The sequence below is a fragment of the Pyrgilauda ruficollis genome, unplaced genomic scaffold (genome assembly GCF_017590135.1).
Source record: "Pyrgilauda ruficollis isolate IOZ18807 unplaced genomic scaffold, ASM1759013v1 scaffold27, whole genome shotgun sequence".
Taxonomy (NCBI): Eukaryota; Metazoa; Chordata; class Aves; order Passeriformes; family Passeridae; genus Pyrgilauda; species Pyrgilauda ruficollis.
The window spans coordinates 8,891,340-8,913,933 of NW_024524044.1; the positions used below are offsets into that span (position 1 = coordinate 8,891,340).

The window sequence follows — 22,594 nt, forward strand, 5'->3', positions numbered from 1 at the left end:
GAGCTGTGCTGCATTGCATACCACAAAGCCAAGGGACAAAACCTGGTTATCTGTTCTGATAGTCTCTCTTGAATTACTAGTTTCTGGGACAATAAACAATGGATGTGAAGTAGAGAAGCCTAAAGAATGCATTGGGGATTAAATCCACTGCACCAATATAAATTCATAAATAAATACCTGATTTCTGTGTAGGGCAGACTGAGAAGTAGAAAGAGATGAAATATGCTAACTGATGAGATTTGGGGCCTTAAGACTATTTTTTCCTTTTTTCCTAGCCTACAGTTTTAGCTCTGCAAACCCATTTCCTATGGCTTTGGAATGACTAAATTTACACAGGGAAATAGAAGAAGACGTAGTAGCTGTGTTCTGTGGATTGGCCTATGGATTACTGTGTTCTGTGCCTTGAAGAAGGCCTGGATAATATTTATTCTGCTCTTGTTGTTCTGGTCTAAAGCAGAAGGAAATCCTGTAGGTGTAAGGTACTCTTCCATGACTAGGAATGCAATGGTGCCCTCTTGTGTGAAAGTGAAATTTTAACAGCAATGGAAACCATCAGAAAGTCCTAAAATTAAAGTACTATTATGAGAGTGCTCACATATACAGGTAATGATTTTGAAAAAAGTTTATATAAACTATTAGTTTAGTCATGATCGAGCAGATCTAATTAATTAGAACCAGCATTAGTCGAGGTGTGTTCTGCTAACCTTAGTTTTTAGAAGTGTGATTGCTTCCTCTTGTGGGTTAACATTTCCCTAAGCCTAGAAATTTATCCCAGCCCCCTAATTAGCCATGTTTGTTGTGTGAAAATTTCAGGTAAAGTACTGGCTTTGCTGGTCACTTTCTTACTGATTTCAGGAGAGCAGGAACTTCCCCTGTGGTGCTTGCTCTCCCCCAGACATCCTGTGTGCAATGAGTTTTTTCTGCCCTTATGTTTGCATTTGCAGGTGGCATTTTTAACAGCTTCTGCCATGATGTTCCTGCATCTTTGTCTTCTATGGTACTGAAAAGCATGAAGATCTCAACAGTGATGAAATGTGTCCAAGGAAGCCCATGCTCTCTTCATTTAAACATTAAAGGAACACTGAGTCTGGATGGTAGGAATCAGCTTTGCTACTGAGCCCTTTCTGTTCACTTTCTGTTTATGGCCATTCAGCCAAAATTTGTTCCGTATTGTAATATTTGGGACCAAGCTGTTTTCATGTCATGTTCTCAGAAATATATTTTTGTGAAAGCATTTTGCTACAAAACAGGATGAAGTTGTGACCCTTCTCAAGTGAATGAGAACTGAGATAATGAAATCTGCCTTCCAACATAACATATCTAACTTGTCCTCTGCCAGTGCCCCAAGCACACAGCTGCCCTTTTCTTTCTTGCTCTGCCATCCATGCAGGCACACACACTAATTCTGTCTGCTCTGACAATCTGGACATGAGTGACTGCCTCTACAGAAGGAGAAACAGATTATTCATCTGAAGTCACAGTTCTGCACTACAAGAAAATGAAAGTACATGAACTTCCTGTGCATAGCCTATTTTTACTAACACCTTGCCATTCATGTGCTTCATATGTTACCATACAGATAATTCTTAGTTGCTTCACTCAGAGTTAATAGGTTTATTTATAAATTTGGTAATTAAAGCTTCATTTATAGCAATTTGTATTAAATCCTTGTTCCTACTCCTATGTGTGAGTTATATATAATGTCTCTTTTTAGACAGAGATACATATGCCTTTCACTTAGAAGGAAAGCTTATGATATGGTGCATTTTAATCTATGTTTTTGATCTTCTTAAAGATGCTTAAATTATATTTTTGCAATCTGTTCCTAACTAATTTCAGAGAATGTCCGTGGGCTGGAAATATGTTCTTTTTCACTGGACACACAGCAATCTCAATGTATAAATGTGAGATTCACTAGGAAAAAAAGCAAGATGCTTAATGGAAAGAAGGTAAACTCCTTTTTTGGGGGGAGTAATTTTTCATTTAAACGTTTACAAGACTTTGGAAAAAAATATTTTGCATCTCTCTTATTATTTTCTTATTGACTTTGTGGAAAACTACAATGAAACATACGCTTCAGCACAGCCAAATGAAACTCCACAACAAAATTCCCCTTTACAACATATAAATTCAATTTTCCACCATCTTTGTACTTCTGCTTACCTTTTGACAAATGAAGCTGTCTCTGCAGAGTCTAATTTTCATACCAGTCTTGCTAGCTTTCTTTTTGTGCCCTTCAAATTGTGTGGAAGCTTTTCTGACTCCAGTGTCTAGTAAGAGCAATGCTACAGAGATTTTAAGTGCATATTACTTCAGTCAAACCATGTCAGTGGAGTTTACACATCTAGAAGACAGACAGGGGCCTGAGCACTTGTGCTCATCTGTCCTAAGCCCTTTTAAGGGGCAGTATCTGTTCAGGGGAAGTATTTGTTGCTAAAATTTGCAGCTGAGGAAAAAAAGAACCACCCTTGACCAACTGTTTGAAAGGCATGGATTTTTGCAGTTACTGGTGGATAAGGGTTACTAATCCTGTACACAATGTGTTGCTTCATGTGCTCTGTACAATGTTACACTGATTGCACATGTGGAGCAAAGTTCTCCCGAACTGCAGCTGCAATTTGCACTTGGTGTGTCTTGATGATGGAACATCCATCCCCTTGGCAATGCAGGGCCACCACTCAGCAACCAGCAGCTTTTAGAGTAAGGCAAGTTTATAGGCAAGAATCAACAAACATATTTACTGAAATTTTTCTAGTTTCAGTTCAGTGACAAAAATGGTGACATAAGACATCTTGTACCCTCCAAATGCCTTTTACCAAATTGGAGACTATCCAGCATGAAAACCTACAAGGAATTTAATAGTTATCTGATAGCAGTGAGGGAATGACCTGCTACAACTTGACCTCAACTTTTGTTTTTTAAATTACTTTCTGTCTCATAAACTGTTATTGTAATTAATATATTTTCTGAAGTTACCATTAAATATTTAAACAGACTTGTTTTCCATTCTGCAAATGTTTGTGCTTGTAAAATGGGTATAGACTAGGGCTTTTGACTTTTTTATGCTTTTAGGATTATTTGATATCTTGTAGTTATCTGGATTTCTAAAAGTGAAGGTAGCAACATCCTGGATTAGAAATAATGATACTCTTTGAAATCCTTTTGTTAAGTCATATCTGCTTCTTTTACATTCCTGTTCGTAACCTTATTCACTGCTTAATGCTGATTTTAAATTAAATATACTTGAACAAAGAATATTTCTTTCTTAAATATCTTAACCAAAGATTTTTCTGTATCTGGAAGTCATGCGTGAACTCAATTTTATCAATGTTTTAAACAGGTACAGGTACAGTTCAATTGCATTGAAGTCCATGTAGCACAACACATCTATGTGACCATGAAAACTGTACCATATTACTGTGAGGTCAAGCTGAGTCAGCAATACTATGTTGAAGGTAGGAAACATCTTAAATCAGATGCTTCCTAAGAAATATCTTGTAAAATAAAAACAAAACAAAACAAAACAAAAAAACAAAACAAAAAACCAAAAAAAAAAAAACCATAAAACCCAAACCAACCAACCAACCAAAACCCTGAAAGGCAAAAGCACATCCAAATCACATTCTGGGATATGGCCTGACACACTGACCTAACTGATGGTAGATCATGTATGCCAGGACCACTCTTAGTTTACATTTCAGTGACTTTTTTTGTTAGCAAGCAAAGGTCTCGACTTGATACAAAACCAAGAGTTTATGTCTAAAGGTATGTGGAAAACTGAATTTACACTATGCATTTGTCCCTGTCGCCCTTCTCGTGATTGGCACGTGCTCTTTCTGTGCCTGCAGGTTCAGCCCTGCCTGCTCTCTGTGCCTCAGATAGACCTTCTGCTTCTCTGCATGGGTGGCCCAGGGGTGGCTTCAGAAGCTGAGGAAAGCTTAATAAGAAAGCTTAATAAGAAATTTATTTTTACTTTCGTTAACTAGGTGTTCTATGGCCTGTTTACATGTAACAGGAAAAGATTAGGTAGCATTTTTCTATGTTTTTGGGGTGAAGTGCCCACGAATTTTTTAGAAATTATGCCATGTGCATACAAAAATAGATTCAGCACTGTGGTCCAACCAAGATACAGTGTGGCCAGAGAAGGAAAAAGCAAAAAATTACTTGAGACCCCTTGTTCAATCCCAGGCTGGGATTGTCCTGCCTTCCTATCTCCAGAGCCCATGGGTGGGTGGTTCTTGTCCTTGCCCCTTGGTACAGTGTCATCCCTGCTGTATGGTTTTGACACTTGGGTACAAGTAAGGCCTTTTTGTGCTTAAAAAGCTTTTAATTTTCTTATCAGTCTGCTTGACTATTGTTGTATATAAGTACTTTGTGAACAAAGAGGGGAGGAAACAAGGTTTCATGAAGCCCAGTTTTAAGACACAGTGGTGAGTGAACAAATGAAAATAGGAAATACTTCTTGGTGGAAAAGAAGTACTTTGGGGAAATTGGAGTAATGTGCTGCTCCAATACTGTGTTATGTAAGGAGGTAAAGCAACACATGAAAAGTTGTTTTAATGTTCTTAAGAGTTAAGTTGTGGAGATAAAAATACCAGATATTCTGAAAGTGCTGCCCGGCTTCTAATTCTGGTAAGCTCCCTAGGGGCTAGGGAGGGTGTTTCTTTCTAAGGCTGGAGTCAGAATAGCAAAAAACCAGAATTATTGATAACAGAGAAATGAGCCTGGTAAACAACAGGAGTTGTTTTTCGAGGAAAAAGTAACAAAAAATTAATATTATTACTCAAATTATTGTTGCATTCTAGGTAAAGAGGTGTGGTGCTATATCCTCAGCTGCAGCCTCAACTGCTGATGAGGTTCCCCAGTAGAAACCCCAGACAGGGGAGAGAGGTCCTTAAGGCATATTGTCATATAATCCCTGTGTGTGGGAAGAGTACTTATCTTTTTTGCTGTTTATCTAAAAATGTATGCAAGCCTGCCCTTAAAAAGAGGGATGAGAGAGGTTTCCTGTTGGGAATCTATGGGATAATTTGACAGTTTGTTTACACAGTTATGTGAATAAAGCAGCACTGAAACAGACTCTGCCTTCTACCTTGCAGATTGCAGAAACAGTGATGTGGGAAAATATATTCCAGCTTGTTTGGGTGAGCTGATCTTCTATGCAACTTAGAGCTGTGAGATATTTCTGGTGACCTATACAATGACATGTTTTCATACTTAAGTGAGCAGGGAGAAAAAATTATGATTTCCAACTACCACTACTTATAATTACCATGTAGTTGATAGGTAATGTTCTGGAAATGTATTTCTAGGTATTTCTATTGAAATGGTACTTGGTAATGTTCTGGAAGTATATTTCTATTGTAAATGCTACATGGGAGGTAAAGGTTTTGATATTCTATTTGATATCTAAGCTTTTGGACATAGATTTGTGTTCTTTTAGTGCACTTTGGATTGCTGGTTTTATGTTTTGTCTTATTGACAGACCTCATAAATAGATTGAAATTGATTTGCCAAACTGCTATACTGCTTCTGGCATACTTGTGAATATATGTATAAAAAAATATTCCTTCCACATATTACACTTGTCTATCATAGCTGCATATTCTTACATTCTCTATGTAAGAAAATTACAGTCTTGGGATAATCAGCCCTTATAGAAGTATTAATATGTATATTTCAAATATTTGTACATAAACTACATAAGATTCCAAGTACTAAGGTTGAGGTAGAATTGGCAAGTGTCTTGGACTCTCAGTATTACAAGTGCTAAGCTAAATACTGTTGAATGAAAAGTATGTCTCATAAAAAAAAGAGGACTATTAGGGTATAAAGTAATAATAATTTCAAATATTCTAAGTAAGATTCTATAGATGTTGAGTTTCATCTCCATCAAATTATGAAATATATTCTGTACCTTTTATAAATAGATAAAATGGAAATAATAAAGTTATAAAGAAACAGTAATAATTTCATGCTTGATTTTATTCTTTTTCCAGCTGGAAAGTTAGACTATAATTTGGACAGGGCAAAGAAAATTGTAACAGTGAATGTATCCAACTTTCCCCGAGATCAAGATTATTACGTTCGCCTGTGCCATAAATGGTTTGCCTGTGAAGATGCTGGGGCATTTGCTGTGGTGAGTTAAACTCACGGTGCTTTGGGGAACTGGGGAGGGTGCCTTGCAGGTGGCAATGCTCATTGAGGTTATAGTTACAGGAAATGCCATCTATGTCTATGTCTATAGCTATATCATCTGTATCAGATACATAATCTATATCTGTATCTATCTATATAATCTCTGTCTATATTTGTCTATATCATCTATATCTATATCTATCTATATCATCTGTCTATATTCATCTATATCATCTATATCTATATCTATAATTTAGCTTTATTAAAAGTAATTTACTGTCCTGGATTTATGACCATCTTTTTCATTTCAGATAAAAGGAAAGGAATCTTTTAAATCAGTTTCTCTGAAATATTCTCAGCTACTCCCTTGTCTTTGCATTGAGGTAATACAGTCTGGAATTTGGTATTTATTTGCGTTTCTGTTAAAATAAATTTTATCAGGCATTTGTGCTAAGAAAGGAGGAAAAACCTGAAGAAAAAGGCTCCAGACCCACGTTTTTGACTAAGGCTTTTTTTGACCTTAGAATCACATAAATGTAAGGAAGAGATTTTTTAGGAAATGCTATTTAAAACATGGCAATCAGAAGAAAATGGGATAAAATTTACGATAATTCATGGAATATGTTGTGTAATATTATTTTGACTGATTTTTAATAGACAATGAAAAGACAGAAGACATAATCAGACTGAATGTCAGCAGCATTTGATATAGTATTGCATGAGAAACTAAAACAGGAATTGAGGAAACTGAGAGCGAGAGCAAGATTTGAGTGGTAGATAATACCTGGCTGCAGGGCTAACTCAGCAACTCCTGTTGGATGGGCCTGTGCTGGTAGGGAGGTTATTTAAGGATGACACTTAGAGTCATTCTCATATAAATGTTTCCATCAATGACATGGGGACAAAATGCAGGAATGTATAATGGGATTTGCTGGAATACAGTGGGGCCCTATAATCAAAATGGAAGAGGGTCAGGGTGATTGGAAGAGACTAGAGATCTTCATATGTGGCATAATTGAAGGCTGATGAAGTGTAAAGTGTGAAGTGCAAGTTCATGCATTTGCTCTGACAAAAAGAATTCTTGCTGTAAGATGTGAGTCCTCATTTAGAAATAACAGTGGAAGAAAAAAGATCTGGGTGAAATAGTTGATCACAGGGTGATTAACTAGCTGGCTTCCATGATGTCTACATGTAAACATGAACAAAAGTCTAGTGAGTTAGATTATTCCAAGCTAACAGGAAAGTATGGGCAAGGCCTTCCTTGAAATACTGTAAGAAATTCTTGTATCCATATTCAAGAAAGATTAATTGAAAAGGAAAATGCACATAAAAAATCTGCAGTGGTTGGGGAATGCAGAGGCTGTTTTACAAAGGAGATTCAAATGCCATCTTTCCATTAGCCTGGTAAAACACATGCAAAGAGAAATTATGTTTGCTGTGCAAATACAGACCAGAAGGGTCACTTATAAGGAAAAATAAGATATGTTTTAAACAAAAGCCATTCTTGCAATGAGAATGAAGGTGGATAAACTTCATTCCATGAAGTTTATCAGGACAGTTATAGATTTCAGGATATATATTCAGGATAGTTACAGATTTCTATGAAAACCTGAGAAGTGAGATTTTGGAATGTCTTTCACACAAGGAATAAAAGATCCCAAACAAGTTTAAAATTATCCTGATAACACAGAAAGATGCTATGTGAACCTAGTTTTCTCACTGAATTTTGGGGTTGGATTTACCTTGCAGATTAAGATATCTAAATGTAGATAACCAAATATAGATATCTACATTTGAATTAGGTGAACAAACTCTTAAAGTCAATGGAGATCTAATTAATGCAGTCAGTTGGTCAACTGACCAAAGGTAGATGGCCTGTCCTTTTGGGATGTGCTGGACTGCACTGTAGATTCCACTGGCTGCAATGGCTAGGTCTTCATGAGGCTACTGTGATAGTAATTTGGGCACTTTAGTGACACTTAGATGTGTACATTGTGGGACCTAAAATCACATACCTAAATAGGCAAGATGAACCACAAAGTCTTGTCAAAGCCTAGGGAATTTTTTCATTCCACTCTGAAAATATGAGGTCACTAGAAAAATTTCATTTCTCTCAGTGCATACACAGAAAATTCTGCAATAGGATTGCTAAGCAAACAGATGGGAACTCCAAATAAGAGAAACATTTGCACATAGATCTAAATAAATAGGGCATAGCAGCAGCCATGCACGTATACTTGAAGATTGGGTTAAGTGTTAGTCTTCAGATTTTAAGGATGCATCCTTTACCATTGCCCAGGCCAGAAGATCTTATATTATGATTACTGAATGTTTTGTTTTCCCTAGAAAGTAATGACACTGTAAGAAACTTAATAAAAATCAAATTGGAAGATTTTCTAAATGAAATTGAACCAAATATATGACTTAGAAATAGTAGAAATATAGTGTTAGAAGGATCACATTAGTTCAATGCCCCTACTGATGAACAACAAAATGAAAAAATAGTGCAAAACTTCTTTAAAAAAAATTACTCTCAAAGCTTTCTAACAAACATAGCGTCCTTATCTTTGGTGGAAAAAATTCTGTCACATTCTACCAGAAATGTTAAAAACACGTGTCTGACAACCTCTAACCGATGTCCACTGTTTGGTTGTAGGGCTGGCTGGCACTTCCAGATGCTAGGAGGATACAACTTTGCCCCTTTGAAAATGGCAAGTACTGCGTGCTTACTCTTTAAAGGAGTGACTTTCAGCAGATCCATTAGTATGTCACAGTTTAAATTAATCTGCATTGAAAATCATGTATTGCAAAACTTCAAGGAAATAATCATATTGGTTTGTTTTACTGTGGGTAGATGAAATAACTTACTTTCAGACCAAATAGTTCACCAAGTTTATGCCAACAAAAACACTAAGTAACTTTCCAGTAATTTCCCACATTTTCTTAAGTGACATGCAAACTGAGCAGAAAGAATAAAAGACCAGATTAGAAATGGTGTGATAAGAGGGCTTCAGGGAGACATTTGAGGGTGTCCAATACCCAACTTAAAAGAGGGAGCAAGGAGTTGAAAAGGGAGACAGTTAACTCTATATAAGTTCTATGTTTAACAGGAAATTATTCACTCAAATATTCCAGCAATATCAGAAATTGGTCTGAGATGACAGCTCAGAAACAAACAGAAAAAAGGAAAAAGAAATTGTCTTATTTGCACACATATGAAAGTAATTTTTTTACCAGACAAATATAAAAAAGTGTGGCCTAAAAAGTGTTTTATTGTGTTAAGTCCAAGATTTTGGTTTAAAGCACATGTAGAGATACCAGACTTATTAACTGTGTTGATCCCTGTCTGGATATTTTGAATAATGTTTTCCCTCTCTCTTTGTGCACAGATACACAGGTGCTATGGGACAATATTGTTTATAACCCATCAACACAAACCCTTGCCTGGGAGCCAGCCTGTCCTGTCCTTGTCATGGTTAACCTATGCAGGTTCACCAAGTCGAATGACCATTGTGAAGATATAGAAAAATCTTTCAAAAATTCTTCTGAGAAAGTAAGAGCTGTGTGGATTAATTCAGACTGAGAGATTGAAAGGCACCACCAAAGGCATAATGTGAAGAGCTAGACTTTGGAAAAAGAGCAGTTGCAAATTCCTCTCTTCTTCTCTGATACTTAGAACTATTCATAATCACAGTCTGTCCTTGCACACTAATCACATGAGTTATTCAAAATAGTCACTGACTCATTATAAAGAAATAAAAAGTGGAGATGACTGGGCAGCTAGTAATGTTTGCTATATTCTTTGGGGTAAATAGGATCTGCTTTTTATTTATAGATTCCCTTAAAAGTAAGGGGACAGACACACTGTGAGGACAACTCTTCTCATCTGTAGATAGGCATAGTAGGTTGGAGGGATTTCTCTCTGATGGTACCACCTTCTTTTTACTGCCACAAGAGTCTCTTGTGATTAGATCAGATTTAGATATTTAACATTTAGACACCAGAAATGTAAACTAGATGAAGCTAAATCTCTTTACATATTTCTGGAGACATAACAGTACTCTAGTAGGGCACAATTGTTTTGTAATTAAGATCTTCCTGAAGTGCCTTCCTCAACCTGGTCCATTGTCTCGAAATTGTGGGTGCTGAAATATTGTGTCCCTTCATTCTTCCAGCACTTATTTTCTCAAGTTGAGAAAGGTTTTCCAATGTATATGTCTTGAATGGCTTAACACTTCAATCTGACATCTGACGATACTGAATGCTCTGGCTTTTTGAGGTTCATTAGAATTCATTTTATCATGAAAAGTAAGTTTCAGGTTCGCCTGATTGTGGAGAGAAGGCAGTAAACTTAAAGTAACAATAGAAAAGGCAACACAAGAGATTAATTCTGAAACTTTTGGATTAATATTATTATTCTGATGACACGATTGGGGAGGGGGTGGGGCCGACTCAAGACTGTCGAATGCTTTTGTGATTAGAAGCTCCTGGCCAAGCCTTTAGTGATTGTTCAGATTCATCATTTATGAGTTCCAACAAAGCTTTGATCTTGAAAAAACAGATTAATTTAATTCTAGATGTGAGTGATCCCTGTGGGATTATTCATCTGCTGGCAACAAGTACAATTCATTGCTTGCAGGATAGAAAAGGGGAAAAAATCCAAAATAAGACTAAAATGGGGTCTGGCTGGTAATGGTTGTATCTGTCACCAGAACAGAAACCAAACTTATTACAGAGTACGAGTGTTTTTTTTGTATTTACTGATTGCATTTAATGACTGAACATTAATATTAATCATAGAACCATAGAGTATCTTGAGCTGGAAGGGACCCACAATGATCATCAACATTCATGGATAGAATGGATTCTCTTTTTTTTTTTTTTCTTTCTCCTCATTGATTCTGACAAGTTTGATATTGAATTTGGTTCATTTGTTGTACTGTAACCCTGAAAACCATCTTGGTAGTATGCTGGAAACTACTGCAGATTCCTCAGACAGGGCCAGCTGCTCGGCAAATCCAGACAAGGTCACACTCTGGTGCTATGCACATGTTCTGACTTAGGCACAAAAGCTAAATCACTCCTCTTTACTGAGGCTGGGCCTTTCTCTGTCCATGACAAAGCTGTCCCCAGGTCTGAGCAGACTCCTACAGAACCATCTCCTGGGACACTGTTGTTATGTTCTCAAAAGCAGTTACAGGAAGGAAATATTTGGCTGTGTAGGGTGCTCAGTCACTTGAGCAACAGGGTTTATTTAAGTAGGAGCATGTGTATAGCAATATGTGTAGCTATTGTTTATATAAGACACCTCTAATATTGTTTATATAAAACAAGGCTCTTTGTGGTGAAGCCCTTGGTGGGTAAAAAACTGTTATTCAAAAAAACAACACTTTGTAGATTGCTTAAATGGGTTTCTAAAATTCAGCCTACGTTTCACTGTTCTGAAATATGGGTATGGAAAATTCAAAGATTTCTCAACTGATGGTGGAATACTTCTGGATGTGTGTTTAAGTGTTCTGCTGAGTTGTTCATGAGTGGCAAATAAGGGGTTGAAACAAGTTGACTTTGTAATCAGAATTTTGCAGAAGCCACCATAGAATCAATTAATTTAGCTCTAATGGGTGAGTCTGACCATAAAAAATGCTACTTATTGCAGATGAAAAGAAGCAAACTATTCAGTAATCCAAAGCAGCAGTTGTTTCTAACCATTTTATGTGATTAACTTCCTGGGATGTTTATGAATTAAACAAACCAGTTGCCTTCACAGTAATCAAGCCATGACAATTTCAGCAGTTGATTTTATGAAACTAGTTAATAAAACTAGCTAATCTGAGTGCTCTGTCTTCCAGCAGGTTAAATATTCTCGTGTGGACACTCACCCAAGACTTTGCATGAAGGTAAAAGAATTTCTTTGTAAAACACATATTAACTGCCCTTCTGTCTCTAAAATAAATCAGCTGCTGATGTTCTTTATGATCAATATTTTTGTTTCATAGCTCTGATAAATGGGAATTGAGAATGAAGGAAAAGTGAAGGATTAGATTAGAAGGTGATTGTTTTGAAGTGCAACAGCAATGATAGATAGGACACAGGTCAGATTGTTCCTTTTTGTCTGTTTAAGAAAAGCAGGAAAAAAATGTTTTTGGTCAATGCAAATTCCGAAGAATGTGCTAAACTTAACGTAGAAAATTTATAATAGTAAATATCTGAAAATAAAATGATCAACACAGTACATTTAATGGAGAATCTCTTATTATTCTAGTTGAAAAAAAAAGAGCCAAATAAGGCCAATACAGGCATATTATTGTTTTCTTTTAGATTACTTTTAAGTCAGTGGGACCAGATATTTCTGTAAAATATGCATGATTATAAATACCTGAAGAATTAGGGGATCTAATTTAAGTCAAATGTTGGAAGATACCATAAAGGAGGAAAGCTGTGAATTAATCTTCTGCAACTCTCTAACTTTCTGGAATGCCCTGATCATCACTAGTTGAATATTTTGCCACAGATTGAAATGGAAAATCTGGTTTTCATAACAGATTTCTCTGCTTTCAGTTTACAACCAAACGAGGATCTTGGATTAAATGCCCATTTGCTCATGGAGAATTTCCAGGTAAATACATATTTTAAAAATTGAATAACATTATATTGTGGAAAATATTTAAATCACTCGATATGAGCTGTCTCCTAAGTGAGAAGTGTTCACAACACTGTAAATTGTAAACTAAGTCAAAGAGATTTGACAGCTTGTTACTTCTGTGTATCCTCAGTAGAGATCTAGTGTTCATCAGTATAAAAAGTAATTTATAGGAATCAAAATAATTACTTGCATATCATTTGATAACACTTAAAAATACAAAAAGCTTTTATTTTAGGCATACATTTTAGAATATGGTCCTTGTAGATCTAAAAATAGGTATTTTCCCCTAATATCAGCCTGGAAAATGAGGATTGCTACAGCTGCACAACAAATACAAGTTTTCTTCTCATCCCGAACCAAGGCACAGTTCTCAGTGCTTGTGTGTAACAGGACGCAGATGGCTTCATGTGAATCTCTTGGGATGCACCATTCAGTCTCTGTGGTTTGTATATATTATTTCTTAAACATTGTAAGGCTTTTAAACATACCTAACTTCATTCATTTATTATTCCATATATTGTTCTGCAGCTTGAATCCATTAATAAACCACGTACATATTGGAACAATTACTGGAACATTTTAAAAGCATGTAGTTCTAAATCTGATCTCACACTGAAACAAGAAATAAATAAAGATCCTGAAGTCAAATGAGTCACATCAAATGATGTGACTATTGAGTGAAACTTTAATATTCTTTTAATGCCATTTTTTGTAGTGTGGTGTTTGTATTATGTATACAGCAAATGTTACTGTTAATATTTCATATATGGGTCACTGATATAGCTGACCTGGCAAATCACACATTATCAAATGTAAGACTTGAGGCGTCACTTCCTGATGAACTCTAAATGTCACAGCTGCCAATACAAACTCAACATGCAAAAAGGGTTTGTTTTCAGCCAAATTATCTTTTTGAGCCAGCTGATTTTGTGGCTACACAACTGCTTCATCCAACAAAATGGGGACAGACTGGGGAAGCATTATGGGAGGGTCAGATTTCAGTTTCAGGCAGCAGCTGGTCATGAGAGCCTCATTCCTCTCTTGCAACTTCGTCTATGTCCCAGACACTTTCAGTGCAGCACTGTGGTTTGCCCTTTGACCCTGCCTATCAGTTACCTTGTTGGCCCAAACTGTGATCTGCTGAGAGACACATCTGGAAAGTGAGGTCAAAGAGCAAAAGAGAGGCCATAGTATTATTTTTCAAACAGGAGGATATTAGCAGGATAGATCCCAGTAGCTACTAGGACCACCATGCTGAAAGACATCCATCTGGTTCAGCAGCCAGCTCCTCAGTACTCTCAGGTCCACTGCTACATATGTGTTCCAGCTGTCTGCTTCACTGACCAGCTACTTGAGATGGCATATGATGAATTTTGAGAAATTTGAGAAATCTAGATATTGTGATTTGAATTGTTACTCCTGGCTATGCGTGTTGACTTCACTCCACTGTAGGGGGATGTGCTTTAGGACACACAAGCATAGCTCTTACATCTGTCCTCTCTGTAAGGTATATTTCAGCTTTGTCACTATGCAGAATGCAACTGTGCCTTTTTAAGGTTCTTGTGATTCTTCTAGTGAGAAGAGTGCACATACCAGGGCTTAGCTAATGACCAGGCAGTTATGAACAAGCGTTTCTTAAACATAATGGGCTGGATCCTGAATGCTGAATTTGTTTTCTAATGAATCAGTTTAGATTGTTTTTGCACCTCTGGTGCTGAATGTAACAGAACAGCTGATAAAAAAAAAAAACCTCTTTTTGAGTTTTCCAACTCAGCTCAATCTGAGGACATGCATAAATGGAAGATAATAACTGTTCCTCTAGGAGATCCCAGATCATGGCAAAAGGCCTGGGAAAAAACTGCTATCCTAATTAACACAAACCAGAAAGGGCATTGGTGGTAATATCAAGAGACTATCCTCATGGGAAAAGCTGTCTGGAAAATGGTGTATTACTGGCAGAGATGGAGATCTGTATGGTAGAAGAGTTGTCACCACTCAGGGAAGGTTCCCTTCAGCTGGTCTATTTCACATGAAATCTTGGAGTTTATATTTTCTGGTTTTAAAGGTTCCCTGTGTGAATAGCTAAGTGAAAGGGGTAATGGTGGAGCACCAATAAATCACAGCTAGATATTGAAGTGTGTATTTCATGAAGGCACTGATGCATTTAAAAATGCTGTTTTCTTCCCTTTGGTACAAAGCTGTTATGTCCTCTGCTACTGTGACAGAATGGGACCCCACATAAATTACGTATGGTTCCTGTCTCAATACCATGAGCAGTACAGACAAAGTTTTCATCAAGACCTCACTCTGTGCTTCCAGAAACCAATGTTTATTAGTGTAGAACCACTAATTCCTCTTCAGTCGTGCTTGAATATATTCACCTAATTTCCCCCAAATTACTTTAGGAGTTTGCCCCCTGAAGAGAGTGGTGTAGGATGCATAGCTATTGGTGGAGTAACAGACATTATTTTGAGGACAAACCATAATCAATCAAATATTAATGTCAAGCCAGTCATTCAGGACAATTTTACCCTAAGGCTCAGCTTGTTCTCTGCATACAATGGGATGGGAAGTCCAGCAGAACTGTAAAGACAGGATCATTCCTTCAGCTCATACACCAGGGATGGGAGGAAGCAAACAGTGAGGGGAGAGTGTTCTCCTTGTGGTGCTCCATAAAATACAGTAACATTAGCCCTCTTCCTGTGCTGCCACACTGTGATTGGCAAAATTACACCAGCTGCTTATGGTCATTGAGATCTGGGGTTAGCTCTGAAAATAAATAACCTTCCATTAATTTTCTAACACAATTTTCTTTGGTTTCCAATAATGCTATGTGTTCTACTGTTTTCTAACACAGTAGAACACATAGCATTATTGGAAACCAAAGCAAAGAACTGGAGAGACACAGTATGTTTTCATTGTTCCAGAGTATGGAAAATAGTGATTTTCGATTTCTTTTTTTTTTATTCATTAGGGAGATTCTGTTTCAATCACTATGTCACAGGAAATGTGTGGGTCAACAATTTGCATTCAGGTATGTGTCTAGCTTTTGCCAGGTACCCTGTACAAAATAAACTAATAAATCATAAAACACCAAGCAAACCAGCAGGTACTCTCACTGCTTTCTCCCCCCAGCTAAATCTGATTACTGTGCAAATCGAGTTGGCAAAGAGCATTATTTAAAGCTTGGTATGCTGCCACCACTTTTCTTTGAGATGACATTAATTAACTGAGAAGTTGCTCTCCATGACCTTGCTCCTTTGTCAGTGGCAGATAAAAGGATATGATCAGGATATTGCTAATCCTGTCTTTATATGTTCCTTCATAAAAAAAAAAAAAAATAAATCCAAGCTATCAAAAGATCCAAGTAAATAACAGATGAATTTTCAAAAATTGACTTTGACTAGAAAAGGTGAGGCATATAGTAAACAGCACAGCAAGTGCATGGTGTCCTAGAATTAGCACTCAGGAAAGTAGAACTGAGCAAATTATTCCTGACATTTCTGCACACTATTTCTGTAGCTGAACTTCATGAAGAAATTTTGTTGATAGAAAATGAGCATGAAGCTGATAGGTTTATGCCTCTCTGAAGTGAATGCTTTCAGCAGACACTGAAAGAAATGAAAGTGAGAGTGGAGCTCTGAGGCTCCAGTAGCTGCCCTGGAAGGCCCTTCTCAGCTTCACTTTCTGCTGCTGGGAAGAAAGAGGGAAGATGAAAGTGAGATTGGCAAAAGCCTTGTGAGTAATGAGAGTAGTAGTTCTTTCCCTAGTAAGAAATGAAATTTGGTGGGGAGACTGATAATTTCCTGCATAAATTATTTATTTTGTAAGTTAGACATTATCTGTCAGACAATAATAACAACAAAAATTGTGATTAGCTTTATCATTTAGAGACCTAAAAGTGATTGCAACTCACTTAATATACACTAGACCAACAATTTCCGTTTGTGTATATTTAAAAACAGATTTAAAATGCAGTCACTTGAGTAAACTAATAAAGCAATTCTCATTTTGTCAACACAAGTGCTTAGTAACAGCTCTGCTGAAAGGGAAATAAGCCTTAATTCTTTCTTTTGAAAGGGCTGGAGAACAGATGTAGATTATTCAGTTCCACTGCAGATCTGTGATACCTTCTGTGGTAAGTAGGCATGTTAAAAAAAGAAGCGTTGGGTCTTGATTCTGTACAAGAGATCATTCCAGGTGAAGTGTGTTTTCACTGGGAAACTGAGGTGGGATTCACCTGACTGAATGTAGATGTGTGCATGAGAGCTAGATGTGCTGAGTCCTTTATAGACAGTGGACTCGTACCTCATGAGCTGCTTTAATTAGCTCTGCGAGGGCAACTTGTGTGGCTGGCTGCTGCCTCTGCTTCCTGGGTGGATTTTCCACCCTGTGCCAGTTTCTGTGTGTCACACCTGTATTTACCCTGGCGTCAGTATGTGAGCTAACTAGCTAAAAACACACCTTGGCAAGAGGCACACACTGCTGCCGTTGCAGCACAGCCCTGCTGTCAGTTCCCCCCCTGCAAGTGGGACAGCAGCATTTCCCTCCACCTCCCAGCAAACAGGAGTTTGCTTCTGGATGTTATTATTATGATGATTTGAAATACACTCAGATACACTATGGAGCCAGAATATTCTAAAACCTCCAAGCCCTGAAAGTAAGGTGTCGTAGAAATTAGTGAGTTCAGAGCAAATAAGGCTGTGGGGTTTATGGTGAACAGTACAGCAGTGGATTGACTAATTTAGAACTAAAAAGTCTAAAAGGAATCATGCTGAGAGAAGCCTCAATCCCAGCATTGCCAAAATACTTCCCCAAACTCACACAACCAACCAACCAACCAACCAACATCTCCTTCTAGTCCACAGTAAATACAGTAAATCCTGTGACAGATTTTCCCTGTTGTCTAAAAACACCTGTCAGTTAACTAGAGCTTTAGATTTGGAAGCCTGTTAATAAAAAGAAGAGGGCTTGAATTTGTAGTCTGAATGTAGTTCCCTATGTCATTGTTCATACAATGCAAGTTCAGGTTTCTTCTCCACAGACAAACTTGTAACAAGCCCATTCAAGATGAATAAATTAAATAACCAGTGTTGTGGTTCATACAGTGGGGATGCATTTTCATTTTTCATATTTTCCATTTAAAAAATGCAGAGTATGACAAAAGTATGTAAAATAATTAAAAGCTCTAGAGATGGCACTCTTGGAATTTCCCTGCACCTCATAGTAGGAGAGAAGGTGTCTGTGCAGTAAATGAAAATAGCAGAACATCAAAAGCTGACTAAAGAATTTTTTGTGCACAATATTTGATTTCAATACTGAACTTTTGCTCACAAGCTTGTTTGGTTTGGTTTTCTCTTTTGTTTGTATGTTTGTCTGTGGGGTTTTTGTTGGTTGTTTTTTGGTTTTTCTTTCCTTTTGATTCAGGAAAAAAAAAGGAGAAAATGTGCACTTATCAAGAATGTCAGAACTTTAATGTGTGATCACTGTGTTTGTTGTACATTAACCTCATTCTTCATGGATCTTGACATAATTTATGGTTTTGGGATAATGTGATCTACATTAGTTGGTAGATCAATCCATCTCTATCTGTGGACCAGTGTTCCCAAAACCTCCCTGTCAGTGTCAGAGGTGGGACACTGAACTGGGTTGGTCTGTCTCACTGCAATAATTCCAATGTTCTTAATGACTCATTGGAAGGCACCAGCTGTTTCTCAGGTGTAAGGTTTTTAATGTATCAGTGACAGCAAAACTACTAAGGGCTTTTTTATTCTTAAATGTGTATTTTCTATAACAAAGGTATTTCTTAAACACTAGCCTTTTAAAATCAGGATGTGATGAAAGTTTCTTAAAAGAGTCACCAAGGGTGATAATTGTTACACTGGGACCTATTATGTTTGGGCCAAAAACATTAAGAAAAGCCATCCATGTAAAAGTGAAGGTAATATTAACCTTGAGATTTGTCTGTAATCTGTGACAATAGGGTTTATACAAATGTCAAAGCAAATGACAAATAATCTTGTAATGGCACAGTGAAATAGTGAAAATATTACTGTGTACTTCTTTGTAAAATAGAAATGTGCATGTTAAGTGCTACTGTTAAAGATATCAAGCACTGTCAGTGTGTTCAGAAGACTCATGATGTTATTAAAAAACAAGATTAAAGTCATAACAATGTCTATTACAAAAAAGTCATTGAGTCTAACCATCAGGAAGGCTGCTCTTTACCCAGGCTTTAAGAAGAGCTTTCTGGCATGTATAATTTATTATTCTACAATAGATAGCATTTTTCTGTAAGGCTGTATTTATTTTTTTCTATGTTTTCTATAAAGCTGTACTTTGGGAATTACAATGGCTTGGTCTTGTTTGCTCTGCAAAGGATGGAAATGGGAAAATAATGTGGTGGGTTTTTTTTAAATTTGCATTTAATAGCATTGACTTGGAGGCAATACTTTATGTTCCTTTCAAATTTTCTATTTCTTTTGACCACTTTTCTGGATTCTATTTAATAAAGCCAAGCATTTTGAGACATTATTTTCCCTATAAAATAAGAAATTTATGTATTTCGTGTGAAACAATAACCCATATCCGTTACTCTGAGAATAAATATGTGAATCATAATGAAAACAGAATGCCAACCTATATTTGAACTTGTTCCCTCAGGTTTTCATGGTCAGTCATACAGTGATGGAAACCCACCAAAAGCCATGACACACAGGTATCCATCTAATTTACAGTTTAAAGCATCTCTGGAAATGGACGGAGTTTTTAACCTTGAAACCATATCACTGGCTTTGTTACAGGCACAGAAGGAATATGTGAATGAATTTTGTATATAGCTAGAAGGAATATCAGGTTCTTAACTCTCCCTTTCCCACTGAAGACATTCCTGACTTCTGTGCTCTCTCTTCTCTTGCTTTCTCTTTGCAGTTTAGTCTGGAATCAGAGGTAGCTGCCTTGCTGCCAAAGTGAGGAGAAAGGGAGGCAAATTACCAATGGAAGTGAGAAGTTTGTAAAGTAACAACACAACCTTCAAGAGCCCTGAAACAAGCTCAGATGTGCTGTGCATGATATTCACATTATTAGCCCCTGTCCCCTGCTTTCTCAGTGACCTTTGCATGCAGATCAGATCCCTCTGTGCTCTTACTGATTAGACATGTCTGCTCAGCTGTTCCAGTGCTGCTTCTTATTGCCACAGTCCTTTACAAAACACCTCTCCTGGGCTATAGACAAATCAGTAAATAATGCAGCCCATGGAGATATTATTTGGTTTTATGAGCCCTTAAAAATTCTCTTCCTTTAAGGATACATTTCAGAGCCAACCTAGAAGAGTGGGAGCTACCTAGAACTCCAGAGAAAATAGAGATGATCTGAAAAAGTTTGTTCAAGGATGGGGAAAAGATGCAGCCTTGCAAAAGCTCTGCAAATCACGTGGTTGAGAAGGGGCTACCATCCTTGCCTTGAGGCAGTCTTTGGCTTTTCCCTTGTCAGAAGACACCATTCACAATAAAGTATCCTGGTTTTGTTTATTTGTTTTATATAAGGACTGTTTGAACTGTGACAGTCAAGTACACAAGCTGTAGACAAATGGTTAGGTTTGTTATTTTATACCAAATATATAGCAATGAACTTTTTTTACACTTTGGAGAAAATAATCTCATAACAATCTTCTTTCCTCTTCTGTTTATCTCCTAGGATGAAGAGTGTGGAGTCCTTACGCTGAATTTAACAACATGTTTTCCAGGTCCTCAGTATCTTCTCAACATTGTATTTTGGTGCAACTTGCAAATCTGGATTTAGCGGTCATCTCTCACGACAGCAGTTTCTAATTACTGTGAGATTATTCTCATGAGTGAAGAATTTAGCAAGTTGAGCCTACTCTAATATGACAAATTCAGATTAGTATTCCTTATTTCCCAGTATTTTAAAAAAAGGGTCTTAGATCACCTAGAAAATCAGGTCCACATTTCCTATCTAAAGTAGTGTTTTATACAAAACATGCTATAAGTGAATACTTTCATGGTACTTTGTGTACCTATAGAACAGGTATTTCAGATTTTCTTGTTGGTAACTTTTATTTTTTTAAACCATAAGCAAAAATTTTTGAGAAACGAGTAATGGAGGAAGTTTTCTCAGCTTTGATACATTATTCTTCTTTGCAATTTCCTGTCTTGATTTTCTCATGCCATTCTGATGATCTCACCATGACAGACCATGTTCTCTATGTATATCTAAACAACTGCTTTCTGTGTTTGCATTTGTGTTTGCCTTGGACATAATTTTCCTATTGTCTGAGGTGCTACATGTATTTGGTTTGATAGCTATTTAAAACTGTCTTGTGGAAATCTGGTCTAGAAGGAAACAGTTTAATGGAAATAATGGAAATATTTTTCCCCATTATATCAATATTTATACTCAATTGTTCAGGATAATATTACACACTGTACTGATTAACAAATATTTGGCCTTTATTTCACTGAATAGTCCTGTCAAACACGCTTCCTGTTGTGTAACATTGGAATAAAGTAAAATAAAAGATGATTAATAGCATATCCTGAAACCATGTGGAATTGATAATGTGAGATCAGGAATATGTGTGAGGAGTAAAGGAACAAGAAGCTGATCAATAAAAAATATTTTCCATCTCAATGTGTGGGGTTTTTAAAATTGTTTGTTTTGTTTTGTTTCAAGACATCCATTGACACATTTACACAGTATGGTGTAAGAGACATATCCACTGCACTGAAACACAAGAATTTTTGAGGTGCCCTGGAGAGGTCAAGTTCCGCTTGACTCCTTTGATATAAAAGCTTTATTGTTTAGACTGCACATCTATTAGATCTAGTCTCATTCCTAGCAGTGCTGCAGCTCCAAAAGCAGAGGTGGCAGGGCAGCATTCCTAGAGCATTTCCTTACTTTCTTTGTGACCTACCCAGACACATCTGCTTTTCCTCTAATGCCTTTCAGGCTGCAGCCAGGAACAAGACACTCAGCCATCCAGCTGAGAGAGCATCATAACACTACTCTCTTCACTTTCCTCCAGTAAAGTCTTTTCTGCAGGAAAGGTTGATTTGTACAGAGTGATTTTTATTGCCATGATATCTTATGATCTACTTTACGAATATGTCCTCAGACTGAAAATTAATTAAAATGATACAGGTGTATCTAAGGCTAAAGCAAAACACCACCTCCAATAACAAGCTCATCTGATTTCCTGAAGCAACAACAGCTGTACTAAGCTCTATGCTTTCAATGAGAAAGTCCTGTTTCAGCTGCATAGAAGCTGACTCTTGCAGTACATCATCTCTTGTTGGCTGCAGTGCTGAAAATACCAAAGAAAATATGACCAAGCATGGTCCTGTTTTACAGGAAAATTTGGACAGGGGACATAGCAGCTATCACTTAACCTGAGAGTAAAGTGCTTATCCAAAGACAATAGCCTAGACTCCCACCATGGCCACTGCGGACAGACAGGTAGTTTCCAGGCATATTTCATTTTGCTTGGATAATTGTTTTAAAGGGAGCCTAGGTTGCTCCACCTAAATGCTCACCACTACAACATTCCTGCTTCTGGCAAACGTTTGCAAATAATCCTTATTAGTATTTCTGTACTTTGGCTCAGGTCTGCCTGTTTGCGTTTGTGTAGTGAGAGAATTGCTGGTAGCGTTTCTGACTGACTCCAGAGCAGATCTGTATGAGTCCTTTTCTAATACTTTTGCTTCAGACAAACATTGTCTCTTCTAATTACAAAATTCTTGCTCCCTCTGGGAGCAGCTTTCCTGCTCTCCCAGATGGTGACTGGACCACCCCATA

The 22,594-nt window shown here is 37.1% G+C and overlaps 1 protein-coding gene across 1 annotated transcript in view; it reads left to right on the forward strand.

The window, feature by feature from the left end:
- Positions 1-21,404, forward strand: part of IL17REL (interleukin 17 receptor E like) — a 44,215-nt gene extending 22,811 nt beyond the window's left edge. The window contains exons 3-17 of the mRNA XM_041471522.1: positions 945-1,094; positions 1,840-1,949; positions 3,341-3,455; positions 5,100-5,144; positions 6,000-6,139; positions 6,450-6,521; positions 8,795-8,849; positions 9,528-9,691; positions 11,988-12,035; positions 12,697-12,754; positions 13,078-13,223; positions 15,756-15,815; positions 16,862-16,919; positions 19,445-19,499; positions 20,477-21,404. Coding sequence (XP_041327456.1) covers positions 945-1,094; positions 1,840-1,949; positions 3,341-3,455; positions 5,100-5,144; positions 6,000-6,139; positions 6,450-6,521; positions 8,795-8,849; positions 9,528-9,691; positions 11,988-12,035; positions 12,697-12,754; positions 13,078-13,223; positions 15,756-15,815; positions 16,862-16,919; positions 19,445-19,499; positions 20,477-20,504 — 1,304 coding nt within the window. The 3' untranslated portion in view covers positions 20,505-21,404. The remainder of the gene's footprint in view (positions 1-944; positions 1,095-1,839; positions 1,950-3,340; positions 3,456-5,099; positions 5,145-5,999; positions 6,140-6,449; positions 6,522-8,794; positions 8,850-9,527; positions 9,692-11,987; positions 12,036-12,696; positions 12,755-13,077; positions 13,224-15,755; positions 15,816-16,861; positions 16,920-19,444; positions 19,500-20,476) is intronic.
- The last annotated feature ends 1,190 nt before the right edge of the window (positions 21,405-22,594 follow it).